This window comes from Neovison vison, chromosome 1 (genome assembly GCF_020171115.1).
Source record: "Neovison vison isolate M4711 chromosome 1, ASM_NN_V1, whole genome shotgun sequence".
In the NCBI taxonomy this organism is placed as follows: Eukaryota; Metazoa; Chordata; class Mammalia; order Carnivora; family Mustelidae; genus Neogale; species Neogale vison.
The window spans coordinates 289,212,170-289,235,821 of NC_058091.1; the positions used below are offsets into that span (position 1 = coordinate 289,212,170).

At 37.4% G+C, this 23,652-nt stretch overlaps 1 protein-coding gene across 1 annotated transcript in view; it reads right to left on the minus strand.

Annotated features, from left to right (window-relative positions):
* The window catches only part of SPEF2 (sperm flagellar 2), a 176,586-nt gene that overhangs the window by 128,958 nt on the left and 23,976 nt on the right, over positions 1–23,652 (minus strand). The window contains exons 4-7 of the mRNA XM_044232833.1: positions 17,664–17,804; positions 16,252–16,316; positions 11,507–11,693; positions 2,575–2,763 (exon numbers count right to left, since the gene is read on the minus strand). Of these exons, the coding sequence (XP_044088768.1) occupies positions 2,575–2,763; positions 11,507–11,693; positions 16,252–16,316; positions 17,664–17,804 (582 nt within the window). The remainder of the gene's footprint in view (positions 1–2,574; positions 2,764–11,506; positions 11,694–16,251; positions 16,317–17,663; positions 17,805–23,652) is intronic.

Here is a 23,652-nt window from a genome sequence, read left to right on the forward strand (position 1 = left end):
TAACACAGAGCAGCAAAGAAACAGGCCTAGAACTAAGCTTTAAGGAAGACTGGCATTAAATGTTTTGGTATTAGAGAAGAATGAGCCAACAAAGAAGGCCAAGAAGAGGCAGCCAATGAAGAAGGAAGAAAACCAGGAGAGCATTTCCATAGCAGAACTCAACAGAAAGGGAAGATGTGATAGTAGACTAATAATTAATATTAATAATATGACATATTACTAATAGCCTCTATCCTTAGCAGACTTTTTATTTTTTAGTTTTTTAAAAAGATTTATTTATTATTTGAGAGAGAGAGTGCGAGCCGGGGGGGAGGGGCAGGGGTGAGAATCCCTAACAGAGTCTCCACTGAGACTGGAGCCCAATGCAGGACTTGACCCCAAGACCCCAAGATCATGACCTGTGCCAAAATCGAAAGTTAGATGCTTAACTGACTAAGTCACCCAGGCACCCCACCTAAAAGATTTTTTAAATTTTAAGAGGTTTAAAAGTACTTCTAGAATTCTCCCCCTTCTCCTACCACAAACAACAAAAACTACAAGAACAGTAGCAAGTAAAACAACAATTTTTAAAAAAGTCTCTTCTCCACAATAGGAAAGCAGTAGAACGATCAGCTGTGGGGAACAAGATATATTCTGTTTATTTAGTGCATGAGACTAGGAAGAAAAGGTAACAGTGTTCCTTTGGAAACTTCAATTCAATATTTATTTCTTTGGCTCCTACTTGTACACCAGCCACTGTTGATGTAGGAGGTTATAAATTCAGTATTTTCAGAGAGAACCCATGAAATCAACCACCTCACAAAGAAGAGTTTCAGGGAAGCAGATACCTCAGCTTTAAGGAAAGTTAATCATTGTGAGAGGAAGGGATATAATTTTCCCTTGAGGGAAAATTGCTACAGAACCTCATGGCTCTGGTCTCTGAGGCTCTAGCAGGCCTGAGTGTTCTAGTCCTCTAAAGTCTGTTCAGGCTTAGTTAAAGAAAAATGCAGGTTGTCACAGTAAGCCCAGTCCTGCTATAAATGCTTTGATACTATGCACTTCATTAACTGGGCTTGAAGCAGACATATTTTTCAATAGGCACTTAGAAAGATTAGCTAAACACATAATTTCTAAAGTAAGCAAATACCATTCAATCTATTCAAGTTCACTCTTTTCAAAATAGAGGGATAAAACAATTATCCAGATAATTCAGCTCTTTAAGAGGACACCTGAAATCAGTGATCATGCAGCTCAAATTCATGGAGTAATGGAGGTATAGTTCTTTACCCCTACCCCTAACTTTTCAGCAATGTCTATTCTACAAAAGGCAAGAGCACCATTTTCTTTACCTTTAAATGATGTTTCTAAAAATTGTATAATTTTGGCAAAAGCTGTATTTATTTTCATGGACTATCATAGTGTAAACCATGAATCTGATACATAAAGCATTCCCTTCCTATTTTTTATGAGGTGTTCTCTTCCATTCAGCCTAGTTTTGTGATTGTTTTATGGAGCTGAAGACAGGCTATTTAAAATGCCATTCATACAAGTTTTCTACTTCTTCAGTCAAATCTGGACCAACAGACTGAATATGTTTGAAATACCTCCAATAGGAAATAGGCAAGAAGAAATCTACATAATCCATTGATAAAATAGATCTATTTTGATAACTAGAACCCACATATACATAAAGATAAGGAAAATATTAATGTATTAAATAATCAAAAGATTAGATATTTTGATTTTCAGAGTTATAAAAGGACCTAGATGGACTGATGCCACAGTGGCCAAGAGCATACCTACGTATGTACCATTCTCAAATACAATCAACCAGAGTTCCCTGAATAAGTCGCCTATTTGGGTTTAGAGGAAGGACTCAAGCACTGTGGACCTGATAAAAATCCTATTTTATCACAAAACAAGGAATCATTTATTAAAGACTAACAGCATCTTATAGAAAAGAGGCAGCTTAAAAGTGCTCTCACCACCTGAGAATGTTCACCCAGAATGACCAAGAACAATACCATCCAAGTAAACTTAGAAGATTTTAAAGGAAAATAAAGTAGATCTACAAAAATGGAGTAATAACACAAGAAACTGAAAATTTGATTATCACATTATAGGCAATAACACTTTGACTTGAAGAAAATGGAATGATGTATTTAAGATATTCAAGGAAATAAAATGTGGACTAGGGATTTTATATAGAGCAAAACTGACCATCAGGTATAAAAGGCCTATCCTGTTATACACCACACAATATCCAATACAACACACACGGAATATTGTTCCCTGAGCCCTTCTTGAGGAATCTACTGGAGAACGAGTTCCAGGCCACCAAAATGACTTTATGTGGACATAAAGATTGGTCATGAACATCAAATTGAAGCAAGACTAAAGGGGGAGAGTGTGACATGTAGAAGCCCTATGGGCTGTGATTTTACTTACACAAAGATAAAAATAGGGAGTTAAGAGGGAGATCATATAAAAATTAATTCTTCTTAAGTGACTGGCAACTAAATGCAGTTTTGTTTACCTTGACTTGGTAGAAAGGATCAAAAGTAAGCTTAGATTTTTAAGGGAGTTATCGTTTACCGCTTCTCTATCAAGAGCATCCTGGAAATCTTTAAGTCGTCTCTCCTCATACTGTTTTTCTCGGAAAATTCTGTTTTGCCATAAAACTTCCTTCTCATGTCGAACATGCATGAGCTGCACAGCAATCCTGCGTTCCTGCTGGGACTGCCGCATCAGTCGATTAATCAGCTGCTCCTCCCGATATGCCTCCTGAAAACACCATTGGGAAGCCAATTATTTGTCAAGGCCATGTCCAAATTTCCCACTGGATTAAGAAGGCTGTGTATAAATAACGTGCGCAAGACAGAGTATTCCTTGACATCTATGCTATGATTTAAATTTGTACATGGCAAAAATCAAGTTATAAAAATGAAGATTTCCAACAAAGGTTGTACCATTTTGGTATCTGGAAACACTATGATTTTGCAAGTCACAATTATTTTAAGTGAATTGTTACTTTGTTTAAAATCCAATGAAAAATAAATTAGGTAACTGTTTTCAAGGTGTTATAAACAAAGGATATGATTCTCAACTTACAAGCATGTTTTCAGAAATTTGAAATTCCTGAAATAAATACTGGTTATAAAAGTAAATGCAGACTTTGGCTGAAGATGGCAGATACGGTTAGTTTCCAGTGTAGACCTCTCACTACCTGTGTGAAGAAAAGCTGGAATTTGATAGAATGGGAAGACTAGAGAAGAGTCTAAGAGACCATGACCTACAGCTTGTCTCAGAAAATCTGACTGGATGTAATCTGAACGAGAAACTAGATGCATTCTCCTGGCTCTCTATCTATTTTAAGAGAGCAGAAGGGTAGTCAGTACATGAGCAGTGGAATAAAGCATTAAATTGGGAATCAGAAGACATTGCAGCCCCAGTCATACCATTAATTGGCTGTGTTGCTTTGGACAAGTAATTTGGATTTTTCAGGGCCTACTTCTTGACAGGTGAAATGAGGGGTTTAGGTGGAAGATGATCTCCAAAGCACCTTCAAGCTCTCATTCTGTCTAAACAGAGACATCATGTGGAAGGAGGAGGTAATTAAAATTCTCAAGGTGAAAGATGTAAAAGAATACTTAAACATTGGAGTTGTCCTTTTAACACTCAACAATCCAACTGTTTAGGAAGAAAATCTAGCATTATTAATGACATTGTTTCAAATGATCTCTGCCACTGTGAGATTATGAGAGAAATACCCTATATATTTTCAGAATCTGGATGCAAATAATAATAACACTCCATTGTAAATTCCAAAACTTGAACCCGGGAATTATATAAAAATGTAGATTAAATGAAACTTCAACTGAAAATAAACATGAATTTTTAGTAACATACATAAAATACAAAATAAAATCATGAACAACTTTGAAACATATGGGTAATCTAATTTTAAAATTCTGGATTCTTTAATGTTAACCATTTGTTTCCTTTCAAGATCCAGTAGTGGAGCTGAGGCAGAATGCAAAAATGGCCACAAACTCCTCAGTTTTCTTCATCCATATCCTTGCAATTGTATCCTGCAGCTATTCTTATCAAAAAGCCAAACTGTGGAAAGAACCAAGATGCCCTTCAGCGGACAAATGGATAAGGAAGATGTGGTCCATATACACTATGGAGTATTATGCCTCCATCAGAAAGGATGAATACCCAACTTTTGTAGCAACATGGATGGGCCTGGAAGAGATTATGCTGAGTGAAATAAGTCAAGCAGAGAGAGTCAATTATCATATGGTTTCACTTATTTGTGGAGCATAACAAATAGCATGGAGGGCAAGGGGAGATGGAGAGGAGAAGGGAGTTGAGGAAAATTGGAAGGGGAGGTGAACCATGAGAGACTATGGACTCTGAAAAACAATCTGAGGGTTTTGAAGGGGCAGGGGGTGGGAGGTTGGGGGAAGCAGGTGGTGGGTATTAGAGAGGGCACGGATTGCATGGAGCCCTAGGTGTGGTGCAAAAACAATGAATACTGTTACGCTGAAAAGAAATAATATATATTATATATATATATATATATACACACAATACATTGCTCCACTCCTTAAATATGGGGTATGGGGTAACCATTTGATTAAACTGACCAAAGGAATATTAGTAAAAAACAAAAAACAAAGAACCAACAAAAAAATCCCACACACATGGGATCTGGTTTTCTTAATTCTCGTGCGGCCCAACCCCACCACGGCTGCCACATTTTCTGGTCTGCAAGAAAATGAGAGATGAGGTCGAGTGAGGCACCAGTCTTCCCAGATGGACCTGAAGAAGCTCCAGCCAACACACCAGCTGACCAAAGACACATGAGAGAGGCTGCTGAGACCAGCAATAAGACAGCATAGCTGAGCCCAGCCCAAACTGCCTACCACATTTTGGGGGTGGTTTTGGATATATAAAGCATAGTCACAGCCATATATATTTTAATAATATAGGCTTGATCTATTATTCAAGTGAATTCTATAATTAGTATAGAGTAGATTCTATAATTTGGTTGTTTATATGGCAAGGCAATTTAGTTGTCCAGATGAGTTCTAGTCTTCTGACCCTTATAAAGAACAAATTGGATTGGTCAGAACTGTTTTGATTACTGACCACACATTATAGTTAGAAAGGTAAAAAGAAAAGGAAATCACTATTGAATGCTGAGTCAAATCTATGGATGTAAAGCCTTAGTATGAAGAACCATCAAGTGTATTAAGACCTGCACCCAGAAGTTGAGTGGAAAAGATTTATTTTTTTGTTCCATTGTACAAGTAGTTCATATTTTAGAAATAGACTTTTTCCCAAAAATTTCACAGGGATGTGGAACACATTTTCTCATAGAAAGATACAAGCTATGGTTAGATGCTCGGTGCAGCCTAAACAGATTTATGCTTAATCCCTATCTTAGATGAAATAATCTATATCTACAATGAATAAAATAAAAAAAATTCTCCTTTAATTATATTTGGGGAAGATTTAGAAAGATATGCAACCCAAAATACCCTCAATTTGGATGTCAGGCCCTTTGCTTTTCGCATGACCTGGAGCCAGGAGCCTACCCTGCTCTATGCCATGCTCAGAATGACAAAGATGCCTGAGCAGCTCCTGGGGAGGAATGGAGTCCTGCAGGAAAGACCTGGAAGCTAAATATTTAAGGATGTTGGGTTAAGACATAGGGGAGGGATCTGATGTTCAAACACAGTTTCCAAGAAAATAACACGGAATAGGTTCGGGAAGGTAGAGATAATTAAGTTGGAGTGAATCCCAAGAGCCAACCAAGATGCTAGCTAAAAGACCATAGAACCAGCTGGGAGCTAAATTGGGTTGACAGTTTGAATATCTCCACTTTAAATGCATATGAGGTACTTCAAACCCATCGAGACCTAAACTAAACTCACCAACTCCCCTTCAGTTTTGGTCCTCCCTCAGAATTTCCCCATCTCAGTTGATGACCCTATAAAAAGCTATGACTTCTGACCTAAAATGTTAGTGCCATCCGAAGTTTATTCCTCTCTTATCATTCCTAATATCCAGTTCTTGAAGAAGTAGTCTATTTTACCTCCTGTGTATGTTTTTAAGGCACCCATTACTCCATTCCATACCGATGGGCACCTCCCCTACCTTGAACAATATCAGCCTCTCCTCTACCATCCTTCCCCCAACCCGTCTCCAAAATCCACCCAAAAAACTTAAAGTGATTGTTCTAACCCTAAATCTCATCATTTCATTCATGTAATCCATTTCTTTATGAATCATGAGGCAAGAGAACAACTTGAGCACGGGTCTCTGGCTTTCTCTTCACAAGCCCAACTAAAATAGAGCATACAAACCCGAGGGGAAAGCTGCAACAACCTGGAAGCTAGAGAAGATATTTAGAGGCATTCTTGGTATCTCAGTACAAATGAAGCCAGAGTAAAAGCATCTAGGGCTGACATCAGATCCATGCTCTCAAAAAGCTGCAGGTACTTAGAAGCGGAAGAAACCCCAGCCCTGACAAATAATATTTGGGAAGAGAGAAGGATGGATAGGAAAACAGGCCATGTTGCAAATGGAGATTTCACAGTCCACTACTGTGGCCCGGGCACTTGTGTCAGCTGTGCAGGGAGGCGGGGACACTACACTTGATAGAAAGGAGGCAGTGGAAGTGCAGGTCCCTTGCTGCATACCCCAGGCTGGTTGGAGGAACAGCAGTTTTCCCAAACACTGAAAAGAAATAGTTCACTTGCTGGAAATAGCCAGAGCATTAACTCACTTTAATGTCTGTTAGGTTGCTGGCCCCTTAACAAATCTCTGGCCAGATCCTTGAAAACCCAATGCTAATAGCATCCTGGTACAAAGTGAGGAAAGTCAGAAAGAATTCATTCACCCAAGCCCATGCACAAGTGTTTTTTTAACACAAATGGAAGTGTGTTAAAAATTCCACTGTATAATCTTGGGTGGAGACCATTCAGCCTCCATCAGAAAGGATGAATACCCAACTTTTGCATCCACATGGACGGGACTGGAAGAGATTATGCTGAGTGAAATAAGTCAAGCAGAGAGAGTCAATTATCATATGGTTTCACTTATTTGTGGAGCATAACAAATAGAATGGAGGACAAGGGGCGTTAGAGAGGAGTAGGGAATTTGGGTAAATTGGAGGGGGAGGTGAACCATGAGAGACTATGGACTCTGAAAAACAGTCTGAGGGATTTGAAGTGGCGGGGGGGTGGGAGGTTGGGGTACCAGGTGGTGGGTATTATGGAGGGCACGGCTTGCATGGAGCGCTGGGTGTGGTGAAAAAATAATGAATACTGTTTTTCTGAAAATAAATAAATTGAGAAAAAATAAATAAATTAATTAATTAAAAAAAAATTCCACTGTTACTTAAGGAAACTTGAAATTGGTAGTTATTTCACGATCTACTTTTTAATCATCCAATTTCCATAATCTGTAATTCTTCCAGTTAAAAGAGAGACTATTAAGTAAAAGGGAGGATATATGCCTGAGTAAATTTATACATGTATCTGAAGTAAGAAAGAACTTTTTAGCACAGGGATGAAAGGGGTTTTGTTTGTTTGTTTTTTAAATTTTTCTCTAAGAAAGAAGTGAATCCACAGAGAAATAATTTCACTTCTTTATACTTATGTGAAGTTTTATGCCAGTCTTTCATATTTTAGACATGCAAATTTGTCCTGTTTACGTTCACATTTTAAATCACCTTCTCAGGTCTGTTCCTCCACATCATCTTCCATATTGCGGTAAATGCCACCTCCATCCACCTAACTGCCCAAGCTGGCCTCTCGTCCCAATTTTTCACTGCCTCACTGTCTAAGGAACCATTAATACCTATTGATTTTATTACTAAAATAGCTCCTGAAGCCACTTCTCTCCATCCTCATTGCCACCACCCTAAATTTAAACTGGGATAATTTCTAACCTAGTAGGAATCCAGCTGCAACCTGTTTTCACTTGCTGTAATCTATTCTCACAACTAAAGTCAAAGAGTGATCTTTCTAAAGTCAAATCTGACCTTGTAACTGCTGTTCCCCTTTGCACTTAGGATAAAAGCTCCTATTTCCCTCTATACAGCTGGCAAGGCTCATCATGATTTGGTCTTTGAGGATGCCTGCCAAATGACTTCAGTTCGCTAAGAACCTTAGCTCTCAGTGCTGAGCCATTCTATATGATATTCTCTCTGGATACACACTTTAATTTCCACCATTCTAGCCTCTGCTGGAAACTAACCCCACTCACATCCCACCACAGCTACCCACACCTAAACTTAGCGTCTTCATGTTTCTATTTATCATCCTCTATAAACTGTCTCTGGACCAAGTGAGGGCTATGTCACCTATCCCTCCCATCACTTTCACTGCCCCTTCACACTCTAATCTCGTTTCTTGTTTATAGATCCTCTCCCAAACAGCAAGCTCTGTGAGAACATATTTCTCAATATTCTTGTTCAGTATGGTATCCTAGGTCTAGCTAGAACAGTACCCAGAGCATAGAAGCAGCTCAGTGAACATGTGTTCAATGTGAGAGTTGATCGGGGATTCTCAAACTATAGCTGCATCAAATTACCTAGAGGATCTTATAGTACAGGCTCCACCCCAGAACTGTGATTTGAGCTCGATTCAGTAGATCTGAGGTGAGGTCTAATTATTTACATTACTGAAAATTTCCAGGTGATTCTGATGCTGCCAGTCGAGGAATCACACTGAGAACCACTAGAGTAAACCAATAAACAAACTGAGAGGACTAACAACTTTTCCATGTTGTTTTCACGAAAAAACTCCCTTTTTGATAATCTCAATTGATGCAGAAAAAGCATCTGAAAAAAAATCTGTATCTTTTCAAGATCAAAACTGAACAAATTAAGCAGAGAAGGAATGTAATTCAACATAATGAAGGCCATGTATGACAAGCCCACAGCTAACACCATACTCGATAGTATGATGCTAAAATCTATCAGCTTGTCAGCATTCCTTCAAGATCTGGAATAAGACAAAGATACTTATTCTCACCATTTCTTTTCAACATAGTATTGGAAGTCTTAGCCAGCACCATTAACAATAAAAAGAATAAAAGGCATCCAGATTAGAAAGGAAGAAGTAAAACTGTCTCCATTTGCATATGATGTGATTTTTTTTTTACAGAAAACTCTGAAGACACCAACAACAGCAACACAAAAAAATCTGGTCAAACTGAAAAACAATTTCAGTAAAGTTGTAGGATACAAAATCAATATACAAAACTCACATGTATAAAAATGTGTTCCTGTATACAATGAATAATCTGAAAAAAAATTGAGAAAACAATCCCATTCACAATAGCATCAAAAATAATAAAATATTTAGGAATAAATTTAACTATGAAGGTGGAAGATCTGTGTACTAAAAACTAAAACACTGATAAAAGGAATTGAAGAATACATAAATAGATGGAAAGACATCCCATGTTCATGGATTAGAAGAATTAATAATGCTAAAATGTCCAAAATATCTAAAGTAACCTACAGATTTAGTAAAATCACTATCAAATTTTCAATAGCATTTTTTACAGAAATAAAAAAATACTAAAATTCATATGAAACCACAAAAAAACTATGAATAGCCAAAGCAGTCTTGAGCAAGAAGAACAGAACTGTAGGTATTCCTGATTTATGTATTAAAAACTGTATGGTACTGCATAAAAACAGACATATAGACCAATGGAATAGAAGAGAGAGCCCAGAAATATATACATGCTTGAACAGTCAACTGATCTTCAACAAGGGTGCCAAGGCAACATAATGGGGAAAGAACAGTCTCTTCAAGTGGTGCTGGAAAAATTGGATGTTCACATGCAGAAAAATGAAAATGTATGCTAATTTCACACTGTATACAAAAATCAACTCTAAATGGATTAGACTTATACATAAACCTGAAACTATAAAACTACTAGAAGAAAGAACAGGGGGAAAAACTTCTTAACATTGGTCTAAGTAATGATTTTTTTCTTTTTAATATGACCCCCAAAGTACAGGCAACAAAAACAAACATATATAAGTAAGATTACATCTAACTAAAAGCTTCTATACAGTAAAGGAGACCACCAATAGAGTGAAGGGGCAACCTACAGAATGGGAGAAAATATTTGCAAATGTACATTTGGTTAATACCCAAGGTATAAAAGGAATTCAAACAATGTAATAGCAAAAAACCAAATAACCCAATTAAAAAAAAAAAAAAAGGCAAAGGACCTGAAGAGACACTTCTCAAAAGAAGGCAAACAAATGGCCAATAAATACATGAAAAAGGTGCTCAACATCAGTAATTAACAGGGAAATCCAAATCAAAACCATAATAAGATAGCACTTCACATCTATTATCTATTAGAATGATTATCACATTAAAAAAAGAAAGAAAGAAAGAAAGAAACCCACAAGAAATAACATGTGTTGGCAAGGATGTGGAGAAAAGGGAACTCTAAAAAACTGTCACTGGACATATAAACTGGTGCAACCTCTAAGGAAAACAATATGGCAGTTCCTCAAAACAATTATGAATAGAATTACCATATGACCCAGCAATCCCGCTTCCTCGGTATATACCCAAAGAAAATGAAATCAGTATCTGAGAGAGATGTCTGCATCCCCCTATTCAATGCAGCACTATTCACAATAGCCAAGATATGGAGAAACCTCAGTGTCCTTTGATTGAGAAATGATTGAGAAGATGTGGAGTATATACACAATGGCATATTATTTCAGCCTTAAAAAAGAAGGAAATTCTGCCATTTGTGACAACATGGATGAACCTGAAAGCCATTATGCTAAGTGACATAAGTCAAATGTAAAAATATAAATACTGCATAATCCCACTTATATGCCAATCTAAAAAAGTTGAACTTACAAAAGTAGATCTTAAGTGTTCTCACCAAACACACAAAAAATTAACTATGTGAGGTGATGGATGTGTCAGTTAATTCCATATGGCAGTCATTTCACAAAATATACATATATCAAAACATCACATCATACACATCAAATATATACAATTTTTTTATTTGTCAGTTATATCTCAAAAGAACTGGGGGAAAGTTTCCTCTTACCTCCAAAAGCAACAATGGATACACATACTTGACATCGATTTTAGGTTCCTTTTTGGTCAGTAATTTTTTTTTTCTTGAGGGAAAATATACATGACATAAAATTTACCATCTCAACCATTTTTAAGGGTCCAATTCAGTGGCATTAAGTACAGTTACAATGCTATATAACCATCACCAGATTTTAAATTACTTAGTAAATCTTTTATGTAGATTTCTTTTTCTGAGTGTATTTGCCATGGTGATGTGAATATGTTCTGTTGACATTTGATTCAGAGTAACAGATAATGAATAATGCAGATACATATATATATATGTATGTATGTATGTGTGTGTGTGTGTGTGTTTAAAAGACTAAATTTTGCAGACTTTCCAGCACTATTATTCAAGCTGTATCTATATATTTTACCTCTTGGGCTTCATGGGCTATTAACTGGTCCATTAACAGTCTCCGCCGTCTTTTCTCCCTTTGCTCTCTTGCAAAAGCATCTTCCTCAAGGCGCTTTTGGATTTTTTTAATATAGTCATCATCCGAATAAGTGTTTAACAAATCAGTAGCTGTCTGGCCTGCTGTATCTGCAGAAGTCTTGGAGGCTCTAAGGATAATAGTTATTATTTAGATTTAAAAAAAACAATGCAGTTACATGCCCCTACTTTTGATTGACTATGGAGGAAGACCTCAGGAAAAGGCTCCTTTGCATGCTCTATGAACTTCCAGTAACTTTCTGAGGGCTTAGACCAGTGGCCCAGCTCTTACTGGGAGCTTGACAGTTAAAAAATGACTTGCTCATCATACCACACTGGCAAACACAAGACTGACCTAGCCTCTTGCCCAAGTCCTGAAGACCCAAGTCCTGAAGAAGATCTGCTTTGGTTCCTATCCTACCTCATGTCCAAAATTAAAGAATCAGAAAGAACCTGGTAGTGTTACCAACAGAAATCAAATATGCTCAATTTAATAGGACAATGGTGGCTTAATACAAGAACTTACAGGTTCATTCAAAAGTTACCTTTAGAAGTAAAAGATACATTTTTATGTATATAAAGATCAAATAATCAATTCTCATCTGCATACCTCCTTACAAAATAAACAGGATACAATAGTACAATGGTAAAAGATATATCTTGTTACCTGCCAATAAATAATGTTTTAATTTATAAATATTTTTTCATGTTACAAGTTCTTAATGTATTTAGTATAAAATACAACTTACAACCTTATTCAAAAGCCAAGGACACATTAATATGATATAAAGGAACTAAATTGCCATTAATTCCTGTACAGATCTAAGTATTCTTATAAAGCACAGTTAATTCATATTTAATGAAGTAACAAATGCATGTCTATAGATCATATTGTATTACACTTCATTTTTTGTACATTTGCTGCTCCTAGATGAACTCTGAGCTCATGAGAAAAGTATCCTATTATACTCCTCTCTGTCCTGGTGCCTCATAGTTCTGACAAGTAGCTGATGTCTGCTCAACTTCAAATGATATGTTAAGAAGTATGATACAGAGTAATTCTTTGAAAAAAGTCACACAGAGAAATTGTTTATCAACTGGGGCTCAACATTTAGCTGTATTCTGTCACTAAGAGTCTTTGAGCAGAAGCTATGTAGCTACCAAAGCCTCAGTAAGATCAAATACAGAATTTAACTCTATTTATTAAGAATTAGTACAATTAAAAAAAAGAAAAAGAAGAATTAATACAATTAAGTACTTAAGAAAATTATGGGGCCTAACTTTTTAGATCATCCTTTAAAATTCTTACTATGTTTTTACTCAAAAGTTTTTTTAAAGATTTTTAAAATTTATTTGACAGAGAGAGCGAGCGAGCTCAGGTAGGCAGAGCGGCAGGCAGAGAGAGAGGAAGAAGCTGGCTCTCCACTAAGCAGGAAGCCTTACGTGGGGCTCGACCTGAGCAGGACCCTGGGGGTCATGACCTGAGCCTAAGGCAGGCGCTTAACCCACTAATGCCACCCAGGCATTCCTCAAATGTGCTGTTTAAAATAATTAACTTTGGATTGTACATGGTTTAATATACTTAACGTGGTTTAATATACTTAACATGTTGTTACTCCTTTATTTATCAGTCTGTGCTCCACCCATCCATCTGCTGTCTCACTCCAATTAAGGTCTGAAGAAAGCTACGTGATATTTACTTGAATAAATATTCGTTTTCCTAGATGTGGGTTTCTTGAGGGCAATAATTACATTTTCTCTATATCTGCTTGTCAGGCCTCCACAGAGTTAATAATTGGGTGTGTTTGAATTACTAGTAATTGAAACCTTGATCAAATTTGTATATATTTAAAAAGCAATTGCTAGGAAGAGTCTAAAGTAAATCTATGGATTCAATTGTCAAATTTAGCAGGCGACAACCTCAGCTTTTAAAAAAAAAAAAGTAGCAGCTAGCATTATTTGTGTTAGAAAATTAAGACAAAGTACATGTGGGGGAAAAGCAGCCATGGGAGCTCTTGCATTGCTCTCACTGAGACAATGTTTCCTTCTTCCACAAAAGAAGATGGACTTTGTGGTGACATCCCTGAGGAACTGTTTCAGGAGCAGCCTGTGAAAGGGGCAGGGGCAGAAATTGTTCTTTATGGTCAACTTATGAGATTTTAGTGCTTTCTGGAATCAAATAGTGTGAAATTTTTGAAAGGGCCCAGAAGATGCTTGATTCTAAGCTAAATTCTAAATTCTAGATTCTAAGCTAAAAATTCAGAATGAATGCAGTGATTGATAGAGGACTTAACAAAGGCCCTTACTATACCATAACTTTTGTTTTCCTCAAAAATTTGCTTTAGACCAGTGCTTCCCAACATTCTTTATCTTGGGCTATCAGAGAAAATGCTTTTTGTGCAGCATTCTGAGAAGGATCTGGAGTCCCAGGTGAAGCTTCACAGTCCCTGGTGACTGGTCCAGGGAGTCTGGCTGCCCTAGGCCCTATCCTGCTGCCCTAAGAATTGAAGAGAGGATGTCTATAGTTCATGGCCCTCCAAAGCTAAATCTCTGGCAAGACCAAGTAGAGGCTTCTGCCGAGAAAGGATCTATGATAGACACTGCCATTTCCTTCTCTTTTTCCAAAAAACAGAGCCCCAGATTTATTCAGGGGCTCAGCCCAAACTGAGTACAAACTGAGTGTACCCAACCCAAGCCTACATTTCCCAGCCTCCCATTCTGCTAAGTGTGGCCATGTGACCAAATTCTGGCCAATAAAATGTAAATACAAATCTTACCTGGAACTTGTGGGAAGGTCTTAAAAGGAGCTATTTCAGCTATTTCAGGTAATTACTTTTTGCCTATCTTCCTTCCTTATATCTAGAACATGGGCAAAATGGCCAGAGCCCCAGGAGCCATCTGGTACTGTGAATATGAATGAATATACAAAAACCACAATAGAACAGTGAAGCTAAAGGAAAGCCTCAGTCCTTGATGAGTTTGGAGCTCCAGCAGATTCCCTGAGAGGCTTATATTCTGGTTTCTATTATAGGAGAGAGGTAAACCTCTATCTAATTTAACCTGCTCTTGTTTGGGGTTTCTAAAGCTAATTGATAGAGAGACTTAGGTTCAGGATGGGTTGGCAAAGCCAATAGCCATAAGCAGAGTGAATGTTTGAGCTGTATTGCACAGGATGATCTTAAAATATGTAACAACTGAGGGCGCCTGGTTAGCTCAGTGGGTTAAACCTCGCCTTCTGCTCAGACTGTGACTTCGGTTTCAGGTCATGACTTCGGCTTTAGGGTCCTGGGATCGAGCCCGGCATTAGGCTCTCTACTTGGTGGGGAGCCTGCTTCTCCCTCTCTGTCTGCCTGCCTCTCTGCCTACTCGTGATCTTTCTCTCTGTCAAATAAATTAAAAAACAACAACAAAAAAAAAGTAAAAAAAAAAATTAACAACTGACATGGCAAAGACACTAATCAATCAAAATGGATGCTGGTGCAGGAATCACAGGCCACTGCTACGTCTGGTGTTAATGTTGGTTGCTAAATTGCGTGGAAATTGAGGGGTCCCAGGAAAGGGATAGGCCACAGAGCTAGAGGGAATACTATTCACCTAAAGTAACCAAAGTATTTCAACATGTTATTGCTCTGGTGGATACCATCTACTTATCACTCCAGAGTGCATGGCAGGTGAGATGAGTGAAAGAGTTGGAAGAAATCCAGTGGTTTCCTGGCCCAGGCGGGGATGAGGATAGTGGGGTTTGGGTCGTGGCTACTAGGTGAGTAGTCTTGGATTGTGTTTTCTTTAGCCTGGGGCAGCACTGGTAAATGGCAGTGGAAATCAGAATAGGGCATCAAAAGTTTTTGCAGAGGGTAGAAAAAATATAATGTATGTATTCTTCACTTTCCTTTAGTTTCCTTCCACACCTGAGGTCCTCACCAGCACTTCTTTTTCTTATTTCTCCTCATTTGACTCTGTTTCTTTCCCTCAGAAATATTAATATGGAACTGATTTATATAATTTGTGTCAGCTTTTCTTCTTTAACAGAAATTAGTTCACATTCCATAAAATTTAAGTGAGTAGAATTTGGAAAGTTCCTATTTAAAAATGTGGAAGAATTCAAGTTGCTCCCACATACGCAGACCCTACTCAATTATCTTCTCTGAGTCAGTGACCCCTAATAGGAAAGAAAAGGGAGAGAATCTTTATCTTTAGGTAAATGAAGCCCATTAACCAGGCATTTTTTTAAATAACCCCCGGAGCTGACCATTTCAGTGAGAGTTACACTCATTCTACAGTTTTTTATTGCTGGTCCCTATGCTAACTGCTGAGCACGCAACATGAAAGAAACCAATGAGCATCTAATAAAGGCTTTACGACAAAGTTAAATTAGTGGTAACTTGAAACAATTTTTATAAATGTTCAAAAATTGTGTTAACTTAGGACAGTAAGCATAGCATAGAAAAATAAAATAACTTCCCAACTCATAATAGTCCTCCTGGTCTTTACAAAAGTTGTTCATGAACAATCAACCTGAATTTTAGCTCATTTACCTTCTTTCATGTACTCTCTTAATGAAGCTTCTACAAAGTAAAAAGATCTTTGGAGCAGCTATTCCCCATAAACTATTTCTGAGTATTTAAAAGCTATGATTGTCAAATCATAGCTTTTGATTGTCTGTGATTGTCAAAGTAATTCACATCTCACCTTTCTTTGGCCTGGAGATCCTTTTTTATTAAGGCTTCAAACTTCTTAATCTCATTAGCCACATCCTTTAAAGAAAATTGGTTATGAGTTTTTCATCTCTAAAAGCCACTAAAAATCTTCATTTACTGTGTTCACTTTACAAGTTTCCAAGGTTGTATTCACTACTATTTCAGGCTAATTAGAAGGTAAGACATGAAAAGCTGCATTATAGAATACTTTTATAATTCTGATTCATTATTTTTAGACTAGGCTAAATATACCTAAAAGAGTGTGAAAGCTGCCCTCTCTGAATCATTCCACTCACAGTTCTAGCTCTGGGAGTGCAACTAAGGCCACTTAATGAGAATGAAAACTATCAGAGTCTCAGGCCATGAATTTTTGTTTGCAATTCTTTTAAAGAAGAATAAGCATTTTGGGGGGGATATAAATCCTTCTTCAAAAATTATTATCTTGCATGTCTTAAACATTTCTTGTGCAACCTTATTTATGCTTAAGGTTATTTTTTAAATATTAAAAAATAAAGAAATGTGGATTAACATAAAATGTATTGGATTTAGATATCAGAGAGACCTGTCAATCTCTGCTTTACTATCCTCAGAGTGAAACATGGCAGTTTTCTGAGTCTCAGTTTCCTTATTTAGAAATTGGGGGAGTAATACCCTACTTAGAGAGTTATTTACAAATGAAAGATAATGTAAAGTTGCCAACCCACAGGCTGACATATAGCAAATCCTCAATAAATGGTAACTGTTATTCTTTTCCTTAGGTCCCAGGAGAGATTATCATTAATAAAGACTGGAGTAGTATGCAATGAAGGCTGCAGGAATTAGTATCAAAATGTAGTATTTCTCCACTATGAAATAGAAGCAGATGGTATTCTACTAGAATGACTGACAGCTGGTATGGTCTAATAAAATACCACTAGCGTAGGTATCTTAAATTTACACATACTGATAGCAAGCAAACAACTTAACATTTCTGGTACTCATAGAAAAATAGTGCAGCATGGTGAGAAGGGACTGAGTAAAACATATAGTAGGAATGGCATATGTACGGTATTGTACCTTGATTGACAGCTCTGTACCCATGGTGATTGTGACCCATCACAGCAGTACCATTCTAGAATATTTTTGTAGTGACCACAGAATCCTCAACACAGGAGTCCAGATTGGTACTGTCATTTAACATGAGTTTCTTATCCCTGACCTACAGCTACATTCTCTCATTCTGAACAAATAACAGTATAATATGGATTAGATATGCACACAGTGAAGGGGTTTTGAATGAGAAGGAAAAATGCCACCAATAATTTGAAAAGGAACTAAGAAGTTGGGGGCAGTCTCTGTGTTTTAGAGAAAGATCTTTCTTTCATTAAGATTAACACAACACCAAATTAAAGGATTATCACTTACCTCTGCCTCTTTTTTCTTTTTCATCATTTTTTGGGCCTCTAGTGCTCTCAAAGTACGATTTGATGCAGGTTTAGGAATCTGTATGATAGCTGCTTGGATTTTGGCCATTATTTCATTTTGTCGTCTTCTGTTCAAGCGTTGCTGAATATCCCACAGATGTTTAGTTATTCCACTCATCAGAAAAACAGGCTATGTTACACATTCACAGGTAAACATATATACATTTCTCAGAACTCAGCAATTTACCAATGGAGTGGGTGTCACAAACATGTAATGTTAGAAAGCAGGTATCAATATGACTCATTTCAAAAAGTATGATATTAAAACACAATTGTTGGGGGGGGCACCTGAGTGGCTCAGTCTGTTAGGCATCTATCTTCAGCTCTGGTCATGATCCCAGGATCTTGGAATCGAGCCCCACTTGGGGTACTCTGCTCAGTGGGGAGCCTGCTTCTCCATATCTGCCTGCTAGCTGCTCCCCTGCTTGTGTGCTCTCTCTCTCTCTCTCTCTGTGTCAAATAAATAAATAAATAAATAAATATTTTTTTTAAAAATGCACACACGATTTTGGAATCCTCAAATTATGCCTATCAGATGTGTGCATCTTCATTCTAGGTGATGACACTGTAAGAAATAAAGGTGCCTCAGATACAAAGAAGAATATCATTCTTTCCCAATTCTACCTTCTGACCTATCCAATAATGCAAAGAGAAAATTCTGTCTCTAAAGATGACTTGAAGAGAAAATTCCATCTGGGAGATGGTCTTTAGGAGAACTTCTGGGGAATCCAGGAGATATGACAAACTTCCCCCAAACTCAGTCACAGCTAAACAATGAAATCAGAGGCTACTTCAAATACTGAATTAAATACTGAATTATGTGATACCATTATTAGATCATCTCTTCTCTACCTGGGAGTATTTATTTTAAATAGAACACAAGCATAAATGAAAGCAAAAAAAGAAATCATGAAAACCAGACAAAATATTTTGAAGATTAGATTATTTATGAAGTAACATGTAAAACTAATCATGATTTTACTACTAAGTATTATATTAGAGCTAATAATATCATTTTTCCATCCAAAGAAACTTTAACCACTAAAAAGTCAAAAATTATAAATAACTTAAAATTTTTCTTCATTTTACTTTCCAAAATATAACTTTTTATATCGTTAATATGTTGATCTTTCCTTCTCAAGAAAACCAGGAAGACATAGGCTCTCCCTATTTGCTTCCTGCGATTTTTTTTTTTTTCTGTTATATGTGAGAGAGAGAACACAAGCGGGGGCCGGGCAGAAGGGAAGAGGAACAGAGAGCGAGGGAGAGAATGTTAAGTAGACCGCAGGCCCAGCATGGAACCCACCATGGGGCTTGATCTCATGACCCTGAGATCATGACCTGAGCTGAAATCAAGAGTCAGATGTTTGACTAAGCCACGCAGGTGCCCCTGCTTCCTATCATTTTTAACATAATTTAATATTTAATAGTTTCATATTTCCTTTTTCCCAACTTTCCTTGGACTCTTTCTGCATTACACTTAGCACATCAAGGTTAGACAGGCTGGTTCCTTAAAAATTAAGAGTCCCAGCACTTGGTCTTTTTTAGACACTGCTTTAGGAGTGCCTTGTCGCCTTACCATGCAATGCAAGAGGGGAAGCCCAGCGCTTTATCTACTCTCTGGCAAGTAATGAGATCATAAGATCCTCCGGAATTTGTCTCTCATCTTTCCCTCCCCTCTGCACAGGGGGCTGACTATATTCAGGATGTGTCCATTTCTTACCATTTTAAATATATGAATTTAAAAAGTGATTTGTAGTGCAAGGAGAAGAACTATAATTCTTTTGCCTGTAGTTTACACATTCCATATATGTAGTCACCTGAAATTCTCTTGAAAATCTTTAACGATTCCTCACACCATCATGTTCTCATGTACTTAAAGGCATAAGAGATCATTAAAGGTTTTCAGAGAAATTTGAGAAGCAGTGGGGAGTTAGTTAAAGCAAGAAGGGCCAGAAAGAAGGCAAGAGATGTTTAAGGGGTTTGGAAAAGAAAGCAAGCAGGATATCACCTCAAACTACCAGGACAAGAGAAATGAGGCAGGACAGAAAAACCAAGAGATTGCAAAAGAGGGAACTCAGAGGGGGAATGCCCGCTCTACATCCCTTAGTGGGGGCAACCATCATAAGCCTTCACTGGAGGGGTTAGTTGTAAACCCCCACCGCTCACCCATGTGAAGCATTAATTTCTACCAGACAACATAAAAAGAAATCAAGTTGTCCTGCCACTCCAGAGAATGGCAGTTGTCGTTCCTGGTCACAAGGAGAGGTGAGGGCAGGAGTGGGAATGGAACAAAGGGGAGAGTAAGGGAGAGAAAGGTGAGAGCGGGGTGGGGCATGAGTCAAAGGAACACGCAACTTACGCTACATTAATGCTTATGCAATGTGTACTATAGGCATAAATCCCAAACAGTATTCTCTATGCTCCAATCAATTTCTGGAAAAATCATACTATAAAACCTTTTCAATATTAAAAGATCTTTGTTCTTCCTTGAGCTTTTGAAATTTTTCAAGTTTCTCAAAATGCATGTGGACAAGATCTTCTTTCATGTGTTTATATTTTTCTTGAAACCTGTGTGTAACCCGCATCAGATTGAAATCAGTTTGACGTGGTATCAGGTTTCTAAGTCTCTAAATGGAGAAAGCAGTTCAAAGGATTTCATTATTAGAAAATAAAAAGTATATTGTCATTAAAAGCACAAGCAAAATCTGTCTTCAAAATAAAATTTCTATTCTCTTGTTGATGGTTAAAATAAATGCAAGCCCCATACAGATCTTTAATTTACATGAAAACAATAAAAACATGTTTGAATTCTTTCTTATAAAATAGTTTCAAATAGATTTGTATATTTTTTGCTCTGAGTTTAATTTTTATTTTTTCTGAGCTTAATTTTTAATGAAAGGCATTTGAATTCTTAGAGAAGTACATTTTCATAAAAATAATTTCATAAAACCAATTCAACAAATAAGAGATAATATAAGACCCAGATTCTTTCCATAACTCAAGCTACTTCCTAGTAAAAAGTGAAGAAACATTAAAACTTCCAGGCCATTGGAAATGAGAGTCTAAGAGTGTAAGAAAATGAACCTCGAAGATGATTATAAAATGGGGAACAGAGTAATAGGGCTAATGGAATTAAGTAAAACTTTCATAACCAAAAGTAATCTCCTTAAAAGCAGACTTATTAAAGTTTTTTTTCAAATGGAACTGTTTTGGGCCTTGTCTTCTAAAGCCACCTAAGCAGATATGGGCACTTACTCAGAAGATCTCTTAAGGACCTTTCAGGTGACTTTAAGCCCTTACTCACCTTCCTGCTTTTTTCATTATTAAAAATGGCCTGGCCTCCATCTCCACAGAGGCAACAAAAGTGTAAAGTCCCTGAACACCCTACTTCTCTACTTCAACATATGTCTATATCTTATCTTATATCTTTATTATCCCTCCCTTACCCAGGAAATACCCTCTGAGATATAACATAGCCCACGGTTAAGTGTGTGGCTCTAGAGTCACTCTGCCTAGGTTTGTTGCAACTTTATCACCTATTTGCTGCATTAAGTTGAGCAAGTACTTAACTCCTCTGCTCCTTACTTTCATCATCTGTAAAATGGGAATAATAAAGATGGGTATCTTATAAGGCTATTGTGAAGATCAAAGGAATATATATATATATATATATATATATATATATATATATATATATGACCTGGAACCAGGCTTTGCATCTTGCTCTGCACAATCAATAAATTTTAGTCATTACTATAATTATGTAAAACACCTGCATTTTCTTCTACCTGCTTTCAGAAGAAAAGGCATGTCTAGTTCTTTCTTAAGATAACTCCTCCTCCACCTGGACCATCAGCTGCATCCTCCTTTCTTTCCCAGAGGACTTGGCTCCCACACCAGTCATCTCCTGCCCCTGATTCTTTTTCTCAACTGGCCAGCTGCCCCACTTTCTATACCCATAAAGGAAACAAATAACGCACACTGCTCGTGCGCTTCTCTCCTGCTGCCACTGTTCTCTTCTCGTCTCTTTCACCTCCACATTCCCTCTATGCTCTATGCTTCTATTCCATCTATGCTCCCATCTGCCTCATCTCAATTTACTCTTCAACTCTCAACATTCCACACTACTCCACTGAAATATTTTTCTCTCCCAAGAATGGAAGCTCTAAACAGGTGGGGACTTTTCTTGTGTTGATTGTAGTGCAATTGCCTGACATAAAATAGGAGCCCAATTAATATTTGTTCAACGAATGAATGGTTGACTCTGGGAGGTCACCATGGCCAACACTAAACACAATGGTTTCTTGTTGGTCTCAATTACACAACTCTTACAACTCTTGTTCCTGTTGACTGTTTTACACTTCACAAAGAATTTTCTCGTGAATTGTTTCCTTAAAATTATATACATATTAAAAAAAAAGCGCCTAACTCTGAGGCAGGTAGAGATAATCAATCTTATTTCAGCTGCTGGGAAAATGGAGGTTAAGAGTATTCCAGGGACTGGCCCAAAGTTACTCAACTTTGCAAGTGAAGGGGGCAGAAGGCAAGATCAAGTTCTTTGGTTGTAACCTTAATCTAATTTCCAGCTCTCTTGGGTGCTGAGCTCCTTCTGCCACCAGGCTCGTAAGAGTGTCTGCTAAGAATAGACAAATACAAAAGTGGAGATGGCCCTCACATCTATTATGTCACTGGGTCTTCAGAAGTTCAATTTAAACATTTAATTATTTCCATTTCTATTTAATGCATTGGGTCAGTGCAACACTCCCCATTATCCTAGAGGCCTGGAAAAGTTAATGTACTTGATTTGCCATAAGGAAACAGCAACAGGAACTGGAGAGAATTGTCAACTAAAAAGCTGTATCAACTAATCAAAACACAATGAATATTTGCAACGTTGAAAGCATTCTATCAGGCATATTCCTTGAATTTGAGGGACTAAAAATCTTGAGGCCGTATGACATATTAATCATGAAAGTTGGCCACAGTATGAGCAGTAGGAGAGTATCGCCAGAGAGTGGAAACTACCCATGCCCTAGGAGTTCCACAGGAAAAATCCATGGGTGTTGGGAAGGCTGCACAGCAGTGGATGGAGAAGAGTTTGTGGGAAGGAGCGAGATGAAAAGTGTGAGCTTAGGTGAAAGGGAGAGAAAAGCAGAAATGTACAAGAGCTATTCAAGGACAGGTGGGGGATCAGTGAAGAAAAAACTAAGACTCAAGATGCCTGGGTGTCTCAGTTGGTTAAGCGTTTGCCTTTAGCTCAGGTCATGATCCCAGGGTCCTGGGATAGAGTCCCGGATGGGGCTCCTTGCTCAGCAGGGAGCCTACTTCTCCCTCTGCTTGTGTGCTCTCTCTCTCTCTCTCTGACAAAATAAATAAATAAATAAATAAAATCCTCTAAAAAAAAAAAAGAAAGAAAAAACAAAGACTTTATGCTGAGGACTATGAAGAAACAGAGAAAGATTGAGATCATTTAGTGAAAGATTTTGAATGTCAGTCCAGTAAAATGACAGGCTTCTGAGCAAAAGGGCCCAGTGCAACTGGAATTTAGGAAAGATTCATCTAGCCATTGATTGACCTCTGGTGGAAAGCTAGATGACCAGGAGATGTGTTAGATATGTTGCTGTAGTGTTCATGCAGGGATCTGAGCAGACATGACAGGGCCAGAAAGGGAAAGAGAGGAGCAAGGCATAAAAACACCGCAAATTAGGAACATACAGAATTTGATAAACTGTTGATAATGTAGATAGGATGGAGGGAGATATCAAAAATGGATAAATGAATTGAAAACATTAATATAAAACAAAATCCAAGTATGACCAAGAACATACATAAGGGACATAGCAATGGTACTTCTTTTTTTTTTAAATGATTTTTTTATAGATTTTTAATTTATTTATTTGATAGAGAGAGATCACAAGTAGGCAGAG